At 44.0% G+C, this 22,500-nt stretch overlaps 1 protein-coding gene across 1 annotated transcript in view; it reads left to right on the top strand.

Annotated features, from left to right (window-relative positions):
* Positions 1 to 22,500, top strand: part of LOC308081523 (hemagglutinin/amebocyte aggregation factor-like) — a gene marked incomplete at its 3' end in the record, with an annotated part of 102,700 nt that overhangs the window by 26,212 nt on the left and 53,988 nt on the right. Inside the window, exon 2 of the mRNA XM_080457894.1 lies at positions 19,117 to 19,195. Within this exon, the coding sequence (XP_080314020.1) occupies positions 19,117 to 19,195 (79 nt within the window). The remainder of the gene's footprint in view (positions 1 to 19,116; positions 19,196 to 22,500) is intronic.

Raw genomic sequence — 22,500 nt, 5'->3', positions numbered from 1 at the left:
CTGGAGCCCATGCAGACACTTAGAAACATTTTCGATTTTTTTTGGAGAACCAGGATTTTGGGCGGTCCGTGGCCCATCGCTGCCCCAGGCAGGTGCCTCTGTCCTGGGCATAACTACCCGATGGTACGGGTCGGCCTTCCAGGCACCTGCAAGAAAATTCCTTGAGGCAGGAAGGCAGGGGCCCACCTCCTCGAGGGGGCCCTGGACTTAGAAACATTTTCGAAAATGTTTTGAAAACCAGGATTTTGGGCGGTCCGTGGCCCATCGCTGCCCCAGGAGGAGGCCTCTTCCTGGGCATGGTCCCTACCTACGAGATGGCACCAGTCGGCCCTTCTCCCTGGCTCTCCCCTTCACACAGGCCAAGGGCCAGGGATCCCAGTGCCTCACGGCACATTGCCGGATGCACACTCGCCCGCTCTACCCGCCCCGGGAGCCACCGTCCCTGGGTAGGAGGTGGTCCATGGACCCCCGATGGGGACCAGTGACCGGGGACGGCGCCGCCTTGTGGACGCCGGCGGTATTGCGCCCCAAGACAACAGCCTTTGACAGGCTTGTGGATCTGCTCTTTTTCCAGCCGTTTTGAGCCCAGATTCCGGCTGTCGGAGCAGCGAGGCGTCGGAGTAGCGAAGCGGAACCGAGGCTCAGAGCCAGTGTTTACTTTAGGTTTGTAAAACCTGACGTTACCTGCGGCCGTGCGGGTTTTGTAAGTGTTTGGTGTGCTCACGTGACCGGATCACGTGATTTCTCAGCATCTCTTTCATCTACATGAAAAATATTAACCCACAATGTGCTGAAGGGTCCAATTTAACATAAACCACTGAAAAGACCAGTTCGTAGATCTACGCAAATGGCGGTGAACGGTTGGATTTGGATTTGCGTAGATCTACGCGAATGGCAGGGAATGTCTTAAGGTGCTTAGAAAAAAAAAAGCACAATAAAAAAAAAAAAGTCAGTGCGTTATACATGGGATTAAGGTGTAGAATGTCAGTGCGTGTCGACCGCATAATCCACATAAGGTAGACTGACCCTGGTATAATCCGCAAGTAGTTCCTTGAGGAACTACTTGAAAAAAAGGCACTTGTACCTGGTGTAATCCACAGGTGGATCCAAGGAAGAGCTAAATCCAAGTAATTTTGTCCCTGGTATAATCCACAGGTGTGTTCAAGGAAGAGCAAAAGGTCCGAGACCAGCTAGACCAGGGGTGCCCACACTCAATTCTACTATTAAAATTGCCAGCTCAAGGTGATCTACCACTCATGCACGCGTGCAAAAAAAAAGCAGATTTATTATCAAAAATAAATAAATTAATTCATTGTATTTACCAACAAACAAATTATTATTATCCCATTGCTGAAAATACTTAGAAATGTACCTATGGGGGCTAAATAACAACCTTAAGGCATTAGGACTGTTTCAAAATCAATGAATGCATTTATTTATCATTCCAGTTACTCCACATTGGAAGAAGTTGAATTGCAAAGAGGAGAATGTTTGGTAAAGTTACTCTTAGTTACAAATTACTCATGGAATGTAACACAAAATTATAACAATGCATACATACAGTCACATGAAGGCATAATGCACCACTAAACTCAGAAAAGAGTTTCAATGAGCCTCTTTCTACTTCTCATCCATGAAACAACATCAAATAACACTGCTTGGGTTCACAGGAAGAAAAAAATGAATAGTTGTGCCTTGCACAATCTTAACAGGTAGCCAGGCTACAATAAAACAGCTCAGTTGCAGGAACAGAGTCTCTTACTATCTCATCAATAAGATGGCAACACCAAATAACAATGTTTGGGTTCACAGGAAGAAAAAAAAGAATCGTTGTGCCTTGCACAATCTTAACAGGTAACATAAAACAGCTCAGTTGTAGGAGTCTCTTACTCAAGTGACTCATCATTACCACCAGTGACCAGTCTCTCACTCAAGTTATTATTCCTACTAAGTTTGTAGTTCCAGCAGGCACATAGAAAGTTTAGAAACCACTGATTGCTTGAAGCTCTCTTGTTTCTCTTTTTCTTTCCTCCTCTCTCTCTCTCTCTCTCTCTCTCTCTCTCTTGTTGACTGTCCCTTCAATTCCCTGTGAAAACCACAAAAAGAAGCGAGGCTAAGAAACCAAAAAGTACACATCTACACAAGCAACATTCCATTAGCTTCAGGTAGCCAGACTACATCACTGCGTGGATATGAGTCTGGTGCTTCTCTGAGGAGTTTTTTTCCCCCAAAAGGGTGGGATCAAAACAATGGCTCTGGACGCAATTGGTTAGACCTACAACCAACTACCAACTACCAATTACATTCTTTTTAATAAGTATTTTAATACTGGGCCCTGATTGGTCACCCCAGACAATAGGAGCGCGCTCTAATCCATGGTTCTAACAGTCGCGCTCGCATGTGCTCGCATACACACACACACACACACACACACACACACACACACACACACACACACACACACACACACACACACACACACACTCACACACTAATACCGCAATACACATACATCACAAGCCACTGCGAGCGCATGCGCTCGCGCATACACACACACACACACACACACACACACACACACACACACACACACACACACTAATACCGCAGTACACATACATGCAATATATTTCAATAGATTTAGGACAGATTCCTACCTTAATCAGATGACTGTTTGCACTGAATGGAGTCCGTTAGTGCTGCGTAATCCGGACTGTCACGGCTGACAGCTAGTCTCAAGCAGGCCTCCAAATGTTCATCAGTCAAGGTGGAACGGTATTTGGACATAATTATCTTCATGTGGGAAAATGCTGATTCACAAATACGTTGAGCAAAAGAATGCTGTGAGTGAGGCTGCGCATGTCCTGATGTTTGGATACTTTTCCTCCATGAGTAAGTTCCAAAACTCTCCATCACGGCCCGTGATTTAAACTGTATGTCAGCCTGCAGTGCCAAGATCTCATTCTCCAGCGCAGATGAGTTCATGTTAAACAGTGTTGCGATGTTTGAGGCCATGGAATCAACATCAATGTCTTCTCCGAATGGGAAGCACATGAATTTAGCGATGGGCTCAAGTAAGGCACAATCTTGAAAGCGTTTGTGAAAGTCTGACTGCACATTTTTTATTTGCTCTATGTAGCGTGCACTATCAAATTGTGCAGCCGTCTTCCCTTGCCTCTCCAGCTCGGACTCTATGTTTGGAAACTTCCTCAGATCCTTGCGCTGGATTTTTGATAACAGCCTTTCTAGTTTTCGTTTAAAACAATTAACTGAGCCGATCATGTCGACCACAGTTTTGTCTTTCCCTTGCAGCTCCAAGTTAAGCTTATTCAACATGTTGTTCACATCAACTAAAATGCCAAATCTAGCAGCCACTTCTCGTCATCAAGCTGTTTGTATTCTGCATGTTTAGCGCTAAGGAGAAACTCTTTTATCTCTGGTAGGAGTTCTCGGAATCTCTGCAAGAATTTGCCCTTACTCAGCCGTCTGACATCGGTGTGTAGCAATAGGTCAGTGTGGTCACTGTCAGCCTCTTCCAGTTGCGCACGGAACAGCCGTCTTTGAAGTGCTCTGGCCCGGATAGAGTTGGCATTGACACATCCATCACCTCTTTCATATTCAACATCTTGGCACATAGTGCTTGCTGGTGTATTATGCAGTGATAGTTAACAAAGTCGGGGAAATCGTCATCTTGCTTGCATTTGGCGATGAATCCATTACTGCGCCCCACCATCGCAGGAGCCCCATCAGTGGTGATTGATACCAATTTAGACATCGGGATCTGTTTTTTTGTCAACAAAGTTTTTGAATGTCTGAAAAATGTCCTCGCCCGAGTGTGTTCTTTCATTGGTGGCATTGTTAATAGTTCCTCTTTTGCTGTCATATCTTTGAATACCATCCTGATGAAAACGCACAATTGTGCTGTATCACTTATATCAGTGGACTTGTCTAACTGCAACGAGAAACACTCCCATTTTGCAATGTTCTTCTTAAGTTGCTGAGTCAAATCACCAGCCATCATTTCACACCGCCGTGTAACAGTGTTTCTGGATAACTGAAGGGATTTGACAGCTGATACTATTTCAGGTTTGTTTTTAAAATCATAAAATAACGAGTCTGCTGCCACAAGGAAGGCGTCTTTTACCATCTGTCCATATTGGAAGGATTTCTTACTTTAAATGAGCATATGACTGAAACGGAATTATGCTTCAGTGGCTGCTTTTGCTTTTGAAGTGGGCTTTGTGAAATATGACTGCTGTCCGGTTAACTGTGCTTTCATTTTGCCCAACCTTTTCCTTCTCAATTAACTTTTTGCAGGGAATTCACCGTTGAAATCCTTATGACGGATACCCTAGGTGGGGTTGGCGAAAGGGCCTACTCTGTGTGGAGTTTGCATGTTCTCCCCGTGTCTCCAAGGGTAGTTAATACCCTCACAAAAACATGTAGTAATCCTGGTCACTATACCGCCTCCCCCATGACAGCCGGGGCGCCTGATGGAGGGGAAGGGAACTGGTTGGAATAACGTGTTCCTTCCACGCGCTACGTCCAACAAGGGAAACTCCCCCCTGTCAGGTGACAAGAAGGTCAGTTGGCTCTCATGCCTGAAGGAAGCATGAGCTCGGCCCTGGCCTCCCTACTGTGGGGGACTGGTGTAGTGCTGGTGTAGGGCTGGTGTAGCGCCCAGGATCACTTAGGAAATTGGCACCGGGTGAAAAAAATGGGTTACAAAAATCGCGGGATAAAAATTTAGTAAAAAAAAAAGAAATCCTTATGACGTGTTGTAAAATGTCTCTCCACGTTTCCTTTCTTTGGTGTTAAATAGAAGGCAAACACAATTGGAATGTGACATCGTGAACAAATAGTCTTCTTCCCACTCTGCATGGAAGTGGTAGGTTTTTGGCTTCTTTGCTGCGCACATCTTGATATAATTGTTAATCTTTAATAGACTTGAATACTGATGTTCCCCACGCTATTCACTCATGAAAACAAGGCATTGCATTGTGGGTTTGAAGCCGCGGGGCGTTGACAGTGAGGCCGTGCATGTCAGTCAGTCAGCAGAAGACAAAAAGGGGCGTTTTGTGTGTTTAAAAAAAAAAATCAGGGGCATCGCAGGCGGTCTACCTGCGCAGCCTCTGTGGTCTACTGGTTGATCGCGATCCACGTAATGGGCACCCTTGAGCTAGACAGTACCGCCTGTTATCAGGCTGATGAACAAGGCTCATGCCTCATTCGGCAGTCTGACAGCAGCCAGATTAAAACTGCTCCAGCACCTGGTGGTGCTACTCTGCGGTATGCTGCGGTAGGGCCCCTTGCCCGGACGCGGTCGTTGTAGGGTTTTGAACAATTTGTGACTTGGGTGGTGCTTATCCTTGATGATGCGCTTGGCTTTGACTACACAGTACACATCGCTTTTTGTACAGTTCCTGGAGCCCTGGGAGCTCGCCTCCCATTATGCGCTCTGCTGATCGTACTACTCACTGTAGGCTGATCTTTTCTCGGGCAGTACAGTTCCCATAACAGGCCGTAACACAGCCTGATAGGACGCCTACAACCGAACTGTTGTAATACTTCAGGCGGCGGAGCCAGTACAGTTGCTGCTGAGCCTTTTTCCTCACGTGTGTGATGTGTGTCTCCCATTTGAGGTCCTCCTCGATGTGTACTCCGAGGAACTTGAACTCACTGACCCTTTCCACTACAGTGCCATCGATGCAGCTGGGCGCATGATTTCTCCGCGGCCTCCTGAAGTCCATGATCAGCTCCTTGGTCTTGTCGACGTTAAGGGCGAGGTTGTTCTTCCGGCATCAGAGTGCCAGTGAGTTGATCTCCTCTCTATAGTCAGACTCGTCATTGTTGACGATTCGGCCTATCACTGTTGTGTCGTCTGCGTACTTTATGATGTTGGAGTCATGTGTGGCTGTGCAGTCATACGTGTACAGGAAGTAGAGGAGAGGGATCAGCACACATCCTTGGGGTGCTCCAGTGTTAAGGGTCAGGGGTTCAGATGTGATGCTGCCCATTCTCACCACCTGATGTCGTTTGGACAAGAAGGCCTGTATCCAGTCGCACATGCTTGGTCCCACGGCCTTGTGGATGTTGACCTGTGCGAAGGCTGTACGCACGTCTCTCTCCGCAATGGTTAGAGGGTTATCCTCTGCTGGTGCTGCTGATGGCCCCGCTTGGCTGCTGCGGTTGGAGCTGGTCTCGAACCGGCCGTAGTAGGTGTTCAGTTCGTTTCCACATTACCGGATCTGAAACCAGCAGTTCATGCAGTTGTACACGTACACCACTGTCGATCCATGGTTTCTGATTGGGATCCTCACATTTGGAGGATAATATGAGTTCACTTTGACACTTGTTTCATGTCCATGGATCTGTTCAACTGACTTGTCCCCTGTCTCCACTGCTAGTTCAATATAAACAATGCTGCGTCTCCCATCTCATGCCTGATTTATGACTAGCCCTATGACTGTGTGTCGCACGCAGAACACAGCAGATCTCAAGGACTACGACCTTGTAGATTAGGCTTCAGTAAGAAATGGACGTGTAGCCTACTTTGACATGCTAGTTAAAAACAGCAGTTTGTGACGCGCACGTTACAGGGAACGATGCTCCCAACCATAGAGACTCTGAATCCCCCGTACATAAACAGCATATCCAAAACGACAGGTGGTAGCTGGGGTGGTGGAGGGTGAGCAGCAATGTTTTAGCAAGACAGCATTGGTGAGAGGAGCAGCATCAGCATGAGCAGCAGCAAAAGCAAGCAGGAAGGAGTAGTGCAAACTTCCAGTTTAAATAGAGCGGTCTGAGAATGAAATGAGTGTGTGATTGGATGAGTGGATGTGAACGTGGACTCTGACAGAACTTGCGCTGTGCATGTCTGTGCATCTAGAGTCTTTCTCATAACTAAGATGATCTGTGAGCTCAAGTACTTTCTTTTGTGCTAGACTACAGTCCTATTCTGAGAAGCAGTGGGGCCCCAGAAAAAAATAAGAAAACATTTAACAAAAAAGAACAGGTTAATTGTTATACATTACATTATATTTTACCATTAAGAACTTATATGAGGCTATATCTCTCCATTTTAACCCTTTCACGCATGAATTATGATAACCTGAGAAAAAAAAATGTTACTAAGTGTTTTTATGTGTCTTTAGACATAAATATAACAACTGCACTTAATTTTTTTTTAAACAACAATTTTTTAAGGAGTTATTGACCTGTCCACTCAGGAGGACAGCATGCATTTGTGTTTTAACTGAAAAGAATAAGGATCAAATACAACCAATGAATAAAATTATAATAATCTAATAATATCAAATCAAATATATTTGTAATGCTGTAAAACTAAATTTTTCACATTTCTAACATATTCTAATACTATTTATTAACTTTCTCTTGACTCCTCGGCTCAACAAACACAAAACACATAAATAATAGTGTTTCTACTGTCAAGTGAAAACCAAAATAACTCTAAATTGAACACCAACATGAGTGCTTACTGTCTAGTGAAAACCAAACTGTGTGATGGGTGATGGCTGATTGAAGTTAGCCTGGCATGGCCAGACTAGTGCAGGCTAGATTGAAGTAGTCGCACCTGGCCTGAGTCAAACTAAATTGACTAAGCACCTAGGGCACAAAGCCTGCAAGCATTTTATGCAGATGTACTTGGATGTTCCTGTGCATGCAACATCATGGCATCTGTTTGCATTGTTTTGTGTCTGTATGCTGGGGCCAGTGGTTTCCAGGGGCAAACCTGGTCTCAGGGGTGCCTTGGACACTGCAATGTGTTTCACAATGTTCATACAAGATGGACTTGGTGAAGCGATATAGTACAGGTCAGGATATAGGTCAGTAAAACTGAAGAGACTGTATTACTGAAATACATCTGAAAGAGAGTGTTGGGAGAGTTACTCACAATGTCCTCTGTTATTTTTGTAGAAAATGTTCATCAAAATAATGGTGGCGGTTGGTGGTGATTTTGGGTGGGGGGCTAAGAAATCTATTATACTATAAGCTACCTATATAGTTCACCCTGCAGCAACAGCATCACATTCCAGATACCAGGTTACAGTAATGACACTACTATATGCCTATACTTTGTTATAGCAAGAGCTCCACTCCACAACAACACAAGTAGGCTACCCACAATAATAGCCGGATGATGCAAAAAATAAACACACACACACACACACACACACACACACACACACACACACACACACACACACACACACACACACACACACACACACACACACACACACACACACACACACACACACACACACACACACACACACACACCTATTTATTTCTCTGTGCATTTTAGCAAAAAGGATTATATGCCAAAATGATTGGATAGGCAACATGTTATGTGTTCCAACAGTAATGACTGCTGATAACCTACTGCAACAGTTTTTATTACAACTGTAATCAATTCAAATAGCTCCATGGGGATTGTTTTTGTTTGTGTGGGATGGGGGATGGCTGACCTGGCCTGAGTCAAACTAATTGGACTAATTGGACTCAGAGTTGGGCACTGTGAGTCCAATTAGTTTGACTCAGGCCAGGTGAGACTACTTCAATCAACCATCACCCATCACACAGTTAGGTTTTTGCTGAAGTCTGACCACTTGGGTCAAAACTGAATTTCCCTTGTAGGTTCAAATAGGTTATTATTATTATTATTATTATTATTATTATTATTACCCCTATTATTATCATCATCATCATCATACAGCTTCACTGTCACTGCTAATCATATTTGCTTATCCTTCTTTTTCTGGCAGCCATTGATCACCACTGGCCACTATCATCATCCTCACTTTAGTCATATAATAGTTACTCCACTATCCTGTAGGCCTAGGTCTATAATGAGCTGCACATGACCTCTACAAAATATAAATAGACACAAATGTACTCCCATAATGTAAAAAATATGCATAAAATAGTATTTTTGATACAAACAATGCAGGTTACTTTCTAATAACATGAATACATTGATTTATATCCAGAAAGGTAACTGCAGATGAATTATTTTCAAGAGCAAACTGTGGCAGCAAAAGTATGAATTGTAGTTGAAATAGAGCCAGTGATGCATGCAGTCCAATTTAGTGGACAGATGATCAATCATAATTTCCTCCCAACATAAAATCAATACTTGGAATTTTTCACAACTATAGTGCTTATTAGATGTTACTTGATGTAATAATATTTTTTTTACCTGCAGCGGTCTCCTACTTTAGAAGGAATGGATAGATATTCCTGAGCTGTTGGGCTTGTTTACATTTCTGTCAGCCATCTTGGATGTTGAAAAAATTATGTTGCAGTTACAACACCTGGCCACTGGATGGCAGTATTGAGGTGATGCTCTAGCGTCCCCTGTATAGGCTTGTATGCAACTCTGACATCAAAACCTATTCTTATAATAGAAAATGACATTTTAATAGCTGTCCACTGTAGTGACCGTTATGCGTGAAAGGGATATATTCTATTAGGCTTTCGATAGGTACTGATAGAACACTGACTGTCAAGCTTAAGCTGGATAAATCGGACCTAGCAATTAAGTGTATGGAACAGGGTGAACCTGCCAACATTAGACTGTGAAAAATCTGCAGAATTTCTCACACGTACATAGACAACCCTTTAACACAGATAATTAAGTAAAATAATAATAGTAATAATAATAATACATGCAATTTCTATATAGCTTTTCTAGCGGTTTTGTTCAAAATGCCCTGTTTTGCAGAAATAGGCCTCCTGGTGACGCTATAACAGACCGATCAAAACAATCTGGGTGAGAGGTTCTGCCCTGACCTCCGTGCCTTCGGCTTCAACGTTTTGTGTACAAAAAAAAACAATGTTTTACCAATTACCCGAATGCCCCCGCCCCCCAGTAAAAAAATTGCTATAACGATAGAAAGCAATAAAATAAAAATAAACACCCTTAACCCTTGCATAGTGTTAGAAAACTGCATCCACTTGTGGTGTTAGCGGGTTAAATTTGACCCGTGATTTAAATCAGCCCAAAATACTCCTTTCTGGCAATAGGCGAGCTGTAAACGACACCAAGTCTAGAGCTATGCCTATAAAGGATGCGGTCTGCGCTGGTATTAACACGCTCTTTTCGTGGTTGATCTTGAAACCTAGTTTCAGTAGATGATCCACTACTCTCCGCGTGTACTGCTGCACCTCGGGTTCCGAGTCCGCTTGTCGTTTATGTACGTAGATATGCAAATGCCCTCTCCGGCAATCGCGGCAACCGTACATTTGACAAATACTCTCGGGCTAAGTGAAATGTGGAAGGGCAGTACCGTATACTCGTAGACCCTTCCCCTGAATCCGAACCGTAGGAATTTCCTGTGCGGTGGATAAATGGGAATGTGAAAATAAGCGTCCTTTACCTCTGCCTGTAGAATGTCGCCCGCTTGGCCCTTCGCATCTGAGAAAATGATTTTCACAAAAGCGGGGGGCCTCGATGCGAACTGGATCCTGTACCCCCTCGAAATAGTGTGGATGACCCATGGAGAGGCTCCGCACTGAATCCATTCTGGGATTCTCGAGGTCAGAGATGTATACCTATTAGAGATGCGCGGATCGCGGTTTTAGCCGCGGTTGCCGCAGTTAACCGCAGTTTGGGTGGATTTGGGTCAATCAAATATAATTATTAATTAATATTGGATAAACCGCGGGTTAAATAATGCGGGAATTAAATTAATAGCTTTTAAAAAGCACAACATTTCACTGTGTGTGCGTTTGTAGTATTTTAATATTACGTCATTTTACACCAGGCACAAGTTAGCCGCTCACTACATGTTGCTTTGCAGGCAGCCAGTGTTGCCAGGTTGCGAGAGAAATAAGCAGCCAGGTCTATGAAAACAAGCCCAAAACAAGTGCCAAACAAGCCCAAAAGTCGCTTATAAAAAGCTTATAAAAAGCTTATAAAAAGCCGACATGGCAACAAAGTGGTTGAAAGCGAAAGTAACTAAATGAAGAAGTGCGCTTGTTGTTACCACTAGACCATACCTGTAGGGGGATATGAGCACCCAAGCCCCGGTGAAGGGCGCAGGCGAAAGTACAGACCTTGCTGCTTGTTTCTCGCGCAAAACCTGGCAACGTCATCTCCCATTGTTTGACACATAATGGCTAATAAAAAGCTGAGATTTGATGAAATTGAGAAACGGGCTTCGCAGTTAAGTTCAGATGGTAATGGGCAATGGCTGTGTGCAAAATCAGATCAAGTGCTCCAGCCAGTGATGAGAAACGGGCACACACCGAGACACCACCGAGACACCACCTAGACACCACCAAGGCCACAGAGGTTACTAGAATTATAGGAGGATAGGAGGATAGGAGGATAGAATTATAGGAGGATAGGAGGATGGTTGTGGATCGTCAGGAAAATAACAATTATTTGGTGCGGTTGGTGCGGATCTATAAATAGGATGATATAATTACCGCGGGTGGATGGCGGATGGATAATGTACTTGTAAACGCGGATTTGGGTGATAAAAAAACCCATCCGCGCATCTCTAATACATCTCGTGCCTGGCCACCCGAGGAGCGAGGTTGCCCTCTGGTGGACGAACAGTGAGAAGACTTTGACCTATATTCCCTTGAAGAAAATCTACTTTTCTTACTACGGGAGAAAATGTCCCGCTGTTTCGGGGTATCTTGTGGACCCCCGAGGCAGCGGACTCATGTCCCTTATGTTGTGGGAGTGTCTTAACACTTGCATGACTAAGCCATCAATATGACCGATTTTGAGAATTTAAAGTGGATTATCTTCTCTCATGAAGCTCTGAGAAAGTTCCCCTTTCATGACTTTTCCTAAATATTTGTTTCAAATCATCTCCGTTTTTTTTTCTTTCTGAAACGTATTATAAATATGAAATATATACCATATATACCATCCCAGCCGTTAAATTTCGGCTAAATTGACCGCTCTCACCCTCTCTCCCCCATGGAAGAGTAGTTCACACCTCCAGACCCCCCGCAGAGCGGCCCGTAGACGAGCAGACTCACTGCGCAGCAGCGAGTCTATGTTGCCATGTCTGCTTATTATAAGCGACTTTGGGCTTGTTTTTCGCGTCTTTCTATTATTATTAATATTATAATTATATATATATAATTACATTATAATGGTAATACTTTTCTACTCCACTACAGCTCAGAGGCAAATCTTGTACTTTTACTTCACTACAATTATTTGAAAACTTTAGTTACTAGTTACTTTGCAGATATAAATATCTTTTCATACTTGTTTAGATTAGAGCTTCATGCATTTTTATTAGGTATATATTTATATAGAAAGGTCTAACCAGGGACTGGTGTTGCAAATTAGCCTCGGCTATTACCCCATTCATGCCTCACTGTTTTCTCAGGGCACAACGACGCATGCAGTAACATTTTCATAGACCTGACTGCTTATTTCTCTCGCAAAATTTGGCGACCCATTTTCCACTTTCCCTTTCACTGCAAAGCGGTGGAAAAAGATAGGATCTACAAGCATACAGCTTGTCACGCAGCAACTGTTTTATGCTTGAAGATCAGATATTTTGCGCAGGATTGAGCACATTTGTGGAACATAGCATTTTGTTCACTTGTTGCACTGAGGGAGGAGGAGAGGAGACGCGTTTGTCAGCGACGTGGACAGCTGATAGAATGAGAGCTTTACGCTCAGACAATAATGTGAATATTATTATTATAAATAATAATAATATAGGTTTGTCACTGGGTTGTTTACAAGTTACTATAGTTCGCTTGCTGCTACTAAATTTAAAGCAGCATTACATGACGGTCATATTATGACAGTCATGACGAAACTTCAACCTGTTTTTTGCACTTTCTCCATTTACAGCCCGTACATCTACATAAACATTCGGATTTCAAATATAAAGTTTTTATTCCGTGGCCACGGATGTTACAATTTACTTCGGGTGGGTATAAGTACCCGTAACTTCTGTATTGTTCAATAAAAAGCATTTTAATCCGATTGGCGGTCATTTTCTCATAGAGTTATAGTGTATCAGAGTGCAATTACACCTCCCAACCGATAGGGTCACGTAGTTGAAAGCATGGAGAAAATACGGAGAAAATGGCCACCGATCAGATTAAAATGTTTTTTATTGGACAATACGGAAAATATGGGTACTTATGGGTTACCCGAATAGAATTGTAACATCCCTGGCCATGAGGTAAGCACTTTATATTTGAAATCTGAACGTTTGTGTAGATGTACGGGCTGTAAATGGAGAAAGTGCAAACACCAGGTGTAAGTTTATCGCTACATGCTAAGAAGCTAACGTTCGTCAGCATTAGTTTGGGCACTTTGGGGTCGGATTAGTGTTTTTGTTGGAACATTAAGCCGACACGCAACACCACGTTTAATGTTACGTTGTAAACAACCACCACCAAACCTTTTGTTAACTTATAACTCGATCTCTTTGTGGTGAACGCTTGTGTCTCTTCAAGTTGTTGTGTTTTTCCCACATTGCTTGCCTTCGGATAAAATCAAGCATTGTGTTTTGTTCTCCACATCGATGTAGCGAAAATGTGTCCTCTTCTCTTTCTCCCGAGCCCCGTGCAAAGCATTTTACCGTTTTATTTTGTAAAGTTTCGCTCTGAAATCTGAATCCTCCTGCCATTCATTTGACGGTGGTGTGACTCTGTGTGTGTGTGCGCGGCTGCAACTTTAAAAGGGGGTGTGTGTAAGTGAGGAACAGCATGCCCTGCGCTGCGCATCAAAGGAGACAGGGAGTGACAAAATCATATAATAAATATATGATATAATATTTCGTCTCGTCTTTGTTCGTGAACTAAAATGACCATAGATTTTAGTCCAGTCTTTATTTAGTGAACTACATTTTCGTCTCGTCTTTATTAGTCAATGAAATTGCATAATGACTTAGTCCCAGTTATTGTTTATTCATATGGGTGGTGGTCTCGTCTCGTCTTCGTCCTTTGAAAAATGTGCGTTGACGAACATATTTCATTTCGTTTTCGTTAACGAAATCAACACTGCATGGAAGTAAAAATGAGATCCCCACATACACAAATCACAAATCATGATGACATATAGGAGACAGATAGAAATACACACTAGCCTACTGCTTCATGTCTCACTGTTTTCTCAGGGCACAACGCATGCAGTAACACTTTCATAGACCTGCCTGCTTATTTCTCTCTCAAAATTTGGCAACCCATTTTCAACTCTCAGCTTTTTAGAAGACAATGGAACCCCCCACTGTTTGGGGGAGAAAGTGTGAACTAGTCTGGAGCCCAGAGGGGAGACAGTGGCCAATAGGATAGCCTGATTTGGGGATCAAAATGATCTTTTTTCAGGCATGGTGGAGGATAATGAAACCTCAGTCATGCGAGTGTTAAAGGATCTACACCATGCATTTAAAAAAATATATGTGACTCGCCGTATCCCGCGGACAGTCTTCTCGCATAGGCTCATAGTCTAAAATATTCTAAACCCACTATAGCAATCTGGTAATATCAGGCTACATATCACTTACATGTCAGAGCTTAACTCGGCATGTAAATATGATATAAATGAGTTAATGTTTAGTGGAATCGAAAATAACGGTGTGGTCCTCCTAGCGTTAGCCAAATTTGGCTAATAGTTAGCTTAATGTCATTACTAACTGTTTTTAGCCAAACGCGGTAATGTCCGCTCTCCATTAGTTATCGACGCAAGTCGTGTTATTACTCCCGTAATTTTCATGTATTATACATCCCAAAAGAAAATGTATTAACCATGCTATGGTGCTGTAATGACTTAATGTTTTTGCAACATAATACAGCATCTTTTTCACTGGACATGGAAAGGAGATCGCTTCCGCATTTTCTTCTTCGTTGGTATAAACAAAGGCAGGGGTGCCAGATTTTTGAGAGAGAAATAAGCAACCAGGTCAATGAAAATAAGCCCAAAGATTTAAGTGACTATTAGGCTACATGAGCACTTTAAACCTATATGCATTGGCTATTTGAAAATAGACAATTTGGAAATAGCCAATCTACAAGCTCACAACAAAATAATAATTACAAATAAAAAGCAACTACGAATATTTACAAGCAACTTTACAGAAAACGAGGTAGCTTATAATTAGTATACATGGCAACACTAGTTAGTGAGTTCTGCTATATATTTATTTATACTGAGATCTGCTATTTTTGATTAATACTTTATTTACAAAAGACATTAATGAAACCAAATGGACCCATTTGGGTATTTTTTTCATGTAAGCCAGTAGTGAAAAGGGCAAACTTGCATTTATGCATTAACAACTCAAGCCCTGTTTCAAACAGTGTAATTAGAAGACAAGTTGTGAGCTTCACTTTGATAAAGGCTAAATAATAATAATAACTTTAGTGTCAACTGTATTCTTGACTGGTTATGCAGGAATGCACTAGTACTTAGTGACTAAGTACTCCAGTTAATTGTGATGGAGATAAAAATAGATCTTTCAAATAGGCCAATTTGCAGGTGATCAGGTGCAGATTAATGTAACATTGTACCTCTGTTACTTACTGTATGTTTGCAAATGTTTGAGATGATGTTTGAGCACTTAAGATTTTTTGCACAAAGTTTTTTTATTTATTTGCAGAGTAAAATGTTTTGTCTGGTGGATCATACTTGATGTTCAGTGGTCGTGGTGTAAATATTTTCAAACATTTTAGTACTTTTACTTTTGGTACTTTAAGTACATTTTGATACCAATACTTTTGTACTTTTACTCAAGTCAATTTTGAATTCAGGACTTTTACTTGTAACAGAGTACTTTAACATTGCAGTATTGATACTTTCTGTACTTACTGTAGCAACATTTTTCATGTAAGGTATTATGCCAGTAGCAACTAAGTCACTTATGTGAGCTCCCTGGGAGCTGAACTCCAAGCTATCAAGTTCCAAAGTCCCTCCCCCCCTGATTTGAGAACAATGCACCAGGCGCGTACGGTGGGTTCTAACGCGGACCGGGCAAGATTCTTAATGACTCCCCCCTTCCCCCCGGCCCCCCACCCACTGCGTCGCGGGCATGTACGCGCGCTTTTTTTTGCTTAATTAATTCTTTAAATGACCATAAAACAACATTAACAACACTCTACCCATCCCGTGTGTTCCATCCTCAAATGTTTTACTTAAGTAAAAGTATCAAGGGTTAGAAAACTTTTTTTTCACATTTGAAAACTTGTGAAATGGGACCTTATGCATAATGAGTAGCCTACTTTTACTTTTGGTACTTTAAATACATTTTGATACCAATACTTTTCTACTTTTACTCAAGTACATTTTGAATACCTTACTTTTACTTGTAACAGAGTATTTTTACATCGCAGAATTGATACTTTTGTTTAAGTAAAAAATGTGAGTACTTTTTCCACCACTGGTATTCAGTGCATGCAGTGACTGTTAGTGCACACAGGACGAGGGAGTCGAGGGACACAGCATAGCGACCCTTCATTTCAATAAGGGCAGACGGCAGAGCCAAAACCTGCAGAACATGTTTAGCACAGCAACAGAGATCACGACTTGTTTATTAGAGGCAATTAGCATGTCTGGCTGGGGCCGCTTGACAATGGGAACGGTGGGGTGGGCGGAGGCTGCGGAGCTACTGCGCCGGTAGAGGAAAAAAAAGACGATTTTTTTAATTTTTATATATATAAAAAAATAGGGGAGCAGAGTTTTCCAGACCGGGCCATGGCCCCATTGGCCTCTATGACGGTACGCCCTTGCAATGCACCCTGGGACAGCAGATGGCCCCCCTCAGACCCCACCTTTCAGTAATGCATGCTGGGATAGGTGTTAACATCTCACAGATCACAGAAGAGACACTCTGAGGCATGTTTTCTCAGTTCACTGAATCTCACTGAATCTCTACAAGGCATCATTCTATAAGCCATATCTCGAAAATTGGTGGGTCAAACTGCACAAGCAATATGTCAATTTGTAGCTATGATTCCCTGCTTTCATATGACATGAAAAAACGAAAAAAATAAATGCCTAGAAGACTCATGCCCACACCTGTTGTGTTATGATAATGAGGGGGAGGGTATAATTTTACTGTGTCATTAAAGTGCTGTTTTTCTATTGGCACGTTTGACCCTCAAGGTTTCAGCCTACAGGAAGAAACTCAAAATAGTCAGAGAAGACATAAAACACCATAAAAACACCACCAGGGGGCTTAATGAAGTTCTATCAACCTCAGACACATGGAAAACAGAAAAAGTGCAAAACCATGGCATGCATGGTATCTCCTGGTTCTGTGTGGGAAAACTTATTTATTTTTTTAAAGAAAAAAAACGTTTAAAAAAGTATTTTTTCATGTTGGAACTGAAAAAACGGGAGGGATTGTATCGCTTGTGATGTCATGTGCGGGGGCAAATCAGTTTGGCCTGTTTTCAGACCAATTTACATAAAACCCCAGTATGCTGTGAAAGCCTGAGTGCTCAAACTGGGCATTTTTGGGATAGAAGAGAGGTAGGGGAGACCAAAAACACACAAACAAGAATGAAAAGTTAAAATTCATGGTGTAGTCCCTTTAAATCTGTCGGTAGTATTCGTTTCCCTGAAGGAATCAGGCGGTTTTGATACTGAACATGATTTTTTATTAGAACACTCTGGCAGAGAAAATTAACATTTTGTACAGAAATATGCAAATGTCTGTGCCTGTGGGTCTGGTGAGTGGGCTTGTGTACCGTGTACCTCCCGCTCAACCCGGCCCTTAAAACTGGGGAAAGTCTTTTTGCCTGACGGTGGAGCCATGCACCGTGTGCATCCCGCTCTGACCCGCCTCCTGATCGTCCAACCTGGAGTCAGGAAGTGGTGTCGAGCCTACCTGGGGGAATTTCATGGCCCTCTTGCAGAGGTACCGCAGGTCTATATCCCCACAGACCGTGCAGAAATCCGTCCCCTCTCGTAGTGGCGTGGTCCCGGCTTAGGCAGGCCACACACTGGGTGAGCTTGTCCAGGCGACTGCATCTCTCACACGTCTTCTGCTGGGTGCTGACGACTGTGGATCTGGTGCTGCGCCTGGTTCCAACGCCATGCTCTTCTTGGTGAAGGCGTGGGGGAAGGGTGGGTAGGTGGTCTTGACCCACGCGGGAGAAAACCGCGAGGTTCTGTCGTGCTTGTCCGAGCGCTTAGCTTTGGTAGCTTAGCACTATGGTGGCGAGGAGCCTATCCGCCACATGTTGCCCGACTGCTTAGGCTCTGTTAGGCTAGCGGGGGTGGGGGGAAGGGGGGCAGGGCTAGCTCGGGGCGACTGGTTGCCTCGTTGCTCAGTGGTCCTTCTGGCCGATCTACACGTCATGTTTTTTTTTTGTTCTGGCCCCACACTGGTGGAATGAACTCCCCACTGATGTCAGGACAGCAGAGTCACTGCCCATCTTTCGCCGCAGGCTGAAAACCCACCTCTTCAGGATATACCCTTCCTCTTTGCCTTGCCTACTTGTTGGTAACTAGTTGTACAAGCTCTTGTTTTATTGTTTTATTGGATCCTGTTTATTCGACACACTTATTTGTTTTAGCTCTTGCTCATTTGATTTTCCTTATTTGTCTATCTGTTTAAGAAAGTAGGTAGCTGATATATTGCACTTTTACCTTGGCGCTAGGCATACTCTTAGTTGCTTGTTCTAGAAGAGAATGCACTTAAGACTTCTGGTGATTAGTAGTTTCGTTCCCTACCTACCGGTACCGGTATGTACTTATTGTAAGTCGCTTTGGATAAAAGCGTCTGCTAAATGACTGTAGCACTGTCAATGTATTGTGTGATCTGTCTATGTATTGTCCACGCGTGTGCACATACGAGCGCAAGCATGTGACGGGCACACGCTTGCCCCGCCTCGCCTGCTCTCACTGCTCACTGCTAGTCTAGAGTCAGAATGTGCTCGCTGCTCGGATCAAACTTTAGGTTTGATTGAGGAGTGGCGTACCCCCTGACGCAGCTTTAGTGTTTTGTAATAACGTGTTTTGTGTGATCACGTGATCGGATCACGTGTTTTTTCAACTTATCTGTCATCTACATGAAAGATGTTAACCCACGATCTCTTGGAATGCTTAGTATGTACATGTACACATTTATTCACACTGTGGTTACTGTTTATTTACAGTTGGAGCATGGGACAATGACTGGGACCAGCCTTTGAATCGTCAATGTCCGACTGGCGAAGTTGTTTCCTCCATTGAAAGGTACAGAAACAAAGGAGTTACTTAAATGTCATAAACTTGTTAAAACATGGGATAACAAAGCTATTGTCATGAAAATATAAGTTACTAGCGTAACCCCTGTTCTATGAAATACGAAGCGAGAGGTCTAGCTATGGGAGTGCGCCCTCTAGCACGAATACAGAAGCATAATATTGATGTAATTCCAGACAGGAAACCCCCTGGCTGGATTCTAATTTGTTCCCCTGACCAGAGGTTCCACCCTCCACCCCTATATAATCAGGGGACGAACTTCCGCTCGTTCCTTCAAAATAAGACTTCTCTTCTCGTCTGCCACAACAAGAAGGGTGTCTTTTGCGAGACCTCTCGCTTCATATTTCATAGAACCGGGGTTACGTTAGTAACCTATAGTTCTATAGTTCAATACTCTGCTTCGAGGTCTCACTATTAGTCCATGAGGCAGACAAGATTTCATTATCGAAAGAGTGGGCAAAACCATACCTATATTAAATTGTTTATAGGGTCAATATAATTAAATAAATATATGATAACCTTTCCACAGGAGCAGCTTTTTCATATGTATCACACATTTTGTTATTTTCCCCATACGTACATGACAGGTGAAAAAAAATTAAAAATTGTTATCATTATGAAACTTTCCCAGTTGATTACTTACATGAAGACAATGATTAATCGCATTACAAGTTTTCTGAAATTGTATATTTAAATATGCAAATTAAGAATTAGGAAAATATGCCCGAATTTGCATAACTTTCCAGAATCAACATTGGAACATTGTACAAAGCCAGAGTCAACATTCTTATTTCATTTTGTTAAGATGTTGGAGTCAAAGGTTTTTAAAGAGGGAATATTCAATATCTGGCTCAATTTTGGGGGAGCGGAGGTATACAGTAGCGTCCTGGCCCAGTGGTGCGCCAGTGAAACTGTCCCCTGTATTGAAAAGTACAAACCACATTTCGTGTCGTCTTGTGAGGCGAACAGATCTATCTGCGCCTGTCCGAAACGAGCCCGGATAAGGTTCCCTATGTCTGGGTGCAGTGACCATTCCCTGTAATGGCACGTACCCCTGGACAGGAGGTCTGCACCGAGGTTCTGGATCCCAGCCACATGTGACGCCCTAAGCGACAGAATCCGTGGCTCGCTCCAGATAAGAAGCCTGTGTGCCAAGTCGTGCAGCACACAGGACCTCGTTCCTCCCTGCATGTTATATGTTATCGGTCCGCACTCGTACATGACAACCCCGAAGGAAAGGGAGAAAATGCCTCAGTGTCAGAAAAAAAAAAAAAAATTCTAGGTAGTTTATGTGGCAGATTTGTAAACTGGGTGACCATATACCCCTGGTGGCCCTGCCATTGTGGGTGGCACCCCACCCCAGCAGGCTGGCATCCGTGGTGATAACCTGTCTAGAGGTAATCAGACCCATCGGAACCCCCACCGAGAGGAACCGTGGGTCCCTCCAGCAGTTGAGTGCTCTCACACACCCCGCTGTGACTAACACTTTTCGACTTTTCCGGCATCCACCGTTGAAATGGTCTCATATGTAGCCTCCCCATTCGGATCAACGAGGCGGCGGAGGCCATGAGACCCGCCATTCTCATGCATGTCTTCAGAGTGACCCTGCGGCCCACTCTGAATTGTTCCAGGCATGATTGAAATGACTGGAGTCTTTCTTGTGAAAGGCGAGCAATAAACAGAGTTCTGGGCTATGTCTATGAAAGACGTCGTTTGCGCGGGTACCAACACACTTTTCTCGTAGTTGATCCTGAACCCAAGGTTCAGTAGGTGATGTACTACGCGGAGCGTATGCTGCTGCGCCTCCGCCTGCAGTAACCAGTCATCAATGTACATGGATATACGCTTGCCTTCTTGACGAAGGGGGGCGATAGCCGCCATTGTACATTTGATGAAGGACTAAGGGATAGACCAAATGGTAGGACTGTGTACTCATAAACCATACCCTTGAAACCAAACCGTAGGAATTTCCTATGCGGTGGGTACTGGGTAGACAGGGATGTGAAAATAAGCATTCTATATGGTCTATTGTCGTGAACCAGTCACCCTGTCGCATCGAGCGCAGGAAAGACGCCGTGGTCAACATTTTAAATTTGAATACTTTTAGGTATTTATCCAGTATGAGCCTCAGCCCTCCCCCTTTTTACTGACCAAAAAATAACGCAAGTAGAACCCGCTATTCGTCTGATTTGGGCATACCTCTATTATGGCCCATTTTTCTAGCAGGGAGAGGATCTCTACCGGCAGGACATCGCCCACCAGGCCTCGTTCCTGTGAGAAGAGTATTTCCTCAAAGGGCGGAGGCCTCGCAGCGAATTGTAAAATGTACCCCTTCGATATAGTGCGGAGCACCCACTGTGGGGCTCTGCACTTAACCCACTCTTGTAATCTGGATGAGAGAGGGGTCTCCACCTTACCATGCAATGGAGTCGTCTGGTGTGTGCACCGAGGATGACTCATTCCACCTTACCCTGGGAGAAAAGACATCATTTTCTACACTGGAACATAGCTATCCTGCTGCCCCGCGACTCCTCTGTTGGTCTGGAAGCAGCGCCCTGAAAGAATCAAGCGGTGTTAGATGAAAATGCTTTTCATTAAAATAATTATTATGGACAGGCAAGTGCATAATGTAATTTTTCGTAGAATGTACAAATGTGCAAAGTCTCTGTCTTTTGGCCTGATGGTGGAGTGCGTGCACCGTGTGCACCCCGGTCAACCCGGCTGTCAGAACATGGGATAGGCTGTGGGGAGCAGCGTTGTCCACCGCTGCTCCCCGCTTACGAGGCAGCTACTGCTGCTGTCGTCGACTTGATTCGTTCTTGACGGTGCTGTGCGGGCCGTCTCCGGAGGTGCGCCCCCGGTGCTTTCCGGGGAGCGGAAGCGGCCCGGTCCGAGGCCAGAGGCACGGCCCCTGAGGCTGTTTGGTCTGGGAACAGGAACAGCAGGTGATGCAGGGCGTCGAGGCCTGGTTTCAAGTGGTGCTGGGGCTCGTCTGGGTGCAGGCACGGTGGGTTGGGCTGTCCTGGGGATGGAAGCCCTCAGGGCTCCTGCCTGGTCCTGTCCCAGTCTCCACGTGGCTGTGAGGGTGGCGATGGCGTCCCCGAATGGCCCATCCTGGTTGACGGGTTGGTCTAAGACGCCGATTCGCTCTGTGTCGGAGAGGTGGGAAAGGTCTAGCCACCTAGCTCTCTCCGTGGCCACCAAGAACGCCATGGCACGGCCAATGGCAGCCAGGACTGCAGCGTTGAGGAGTAGGGCCTCGTCGCTCAGCCGCCGGAGCTCCTGCATCTGCTCGG

This window comes from Gymnoscopelus braueri (assembly GCF_963280865.1).
Source record: "Gymnoscopelus braueri genome assembly, contig: SCAFFOLD_102, whole genome shotgun sequence".
Classification (NCBI taxonomy): Eukaryota; Metazoa; Chordata; class Actinopteri; order Myctophiformes; family Myctophidae; genus Gymnoscopelus; species Gymnoscopelus braueri.
This window is presented reverse-complemented; position numbering and strand designations above follow the sequence as displayed.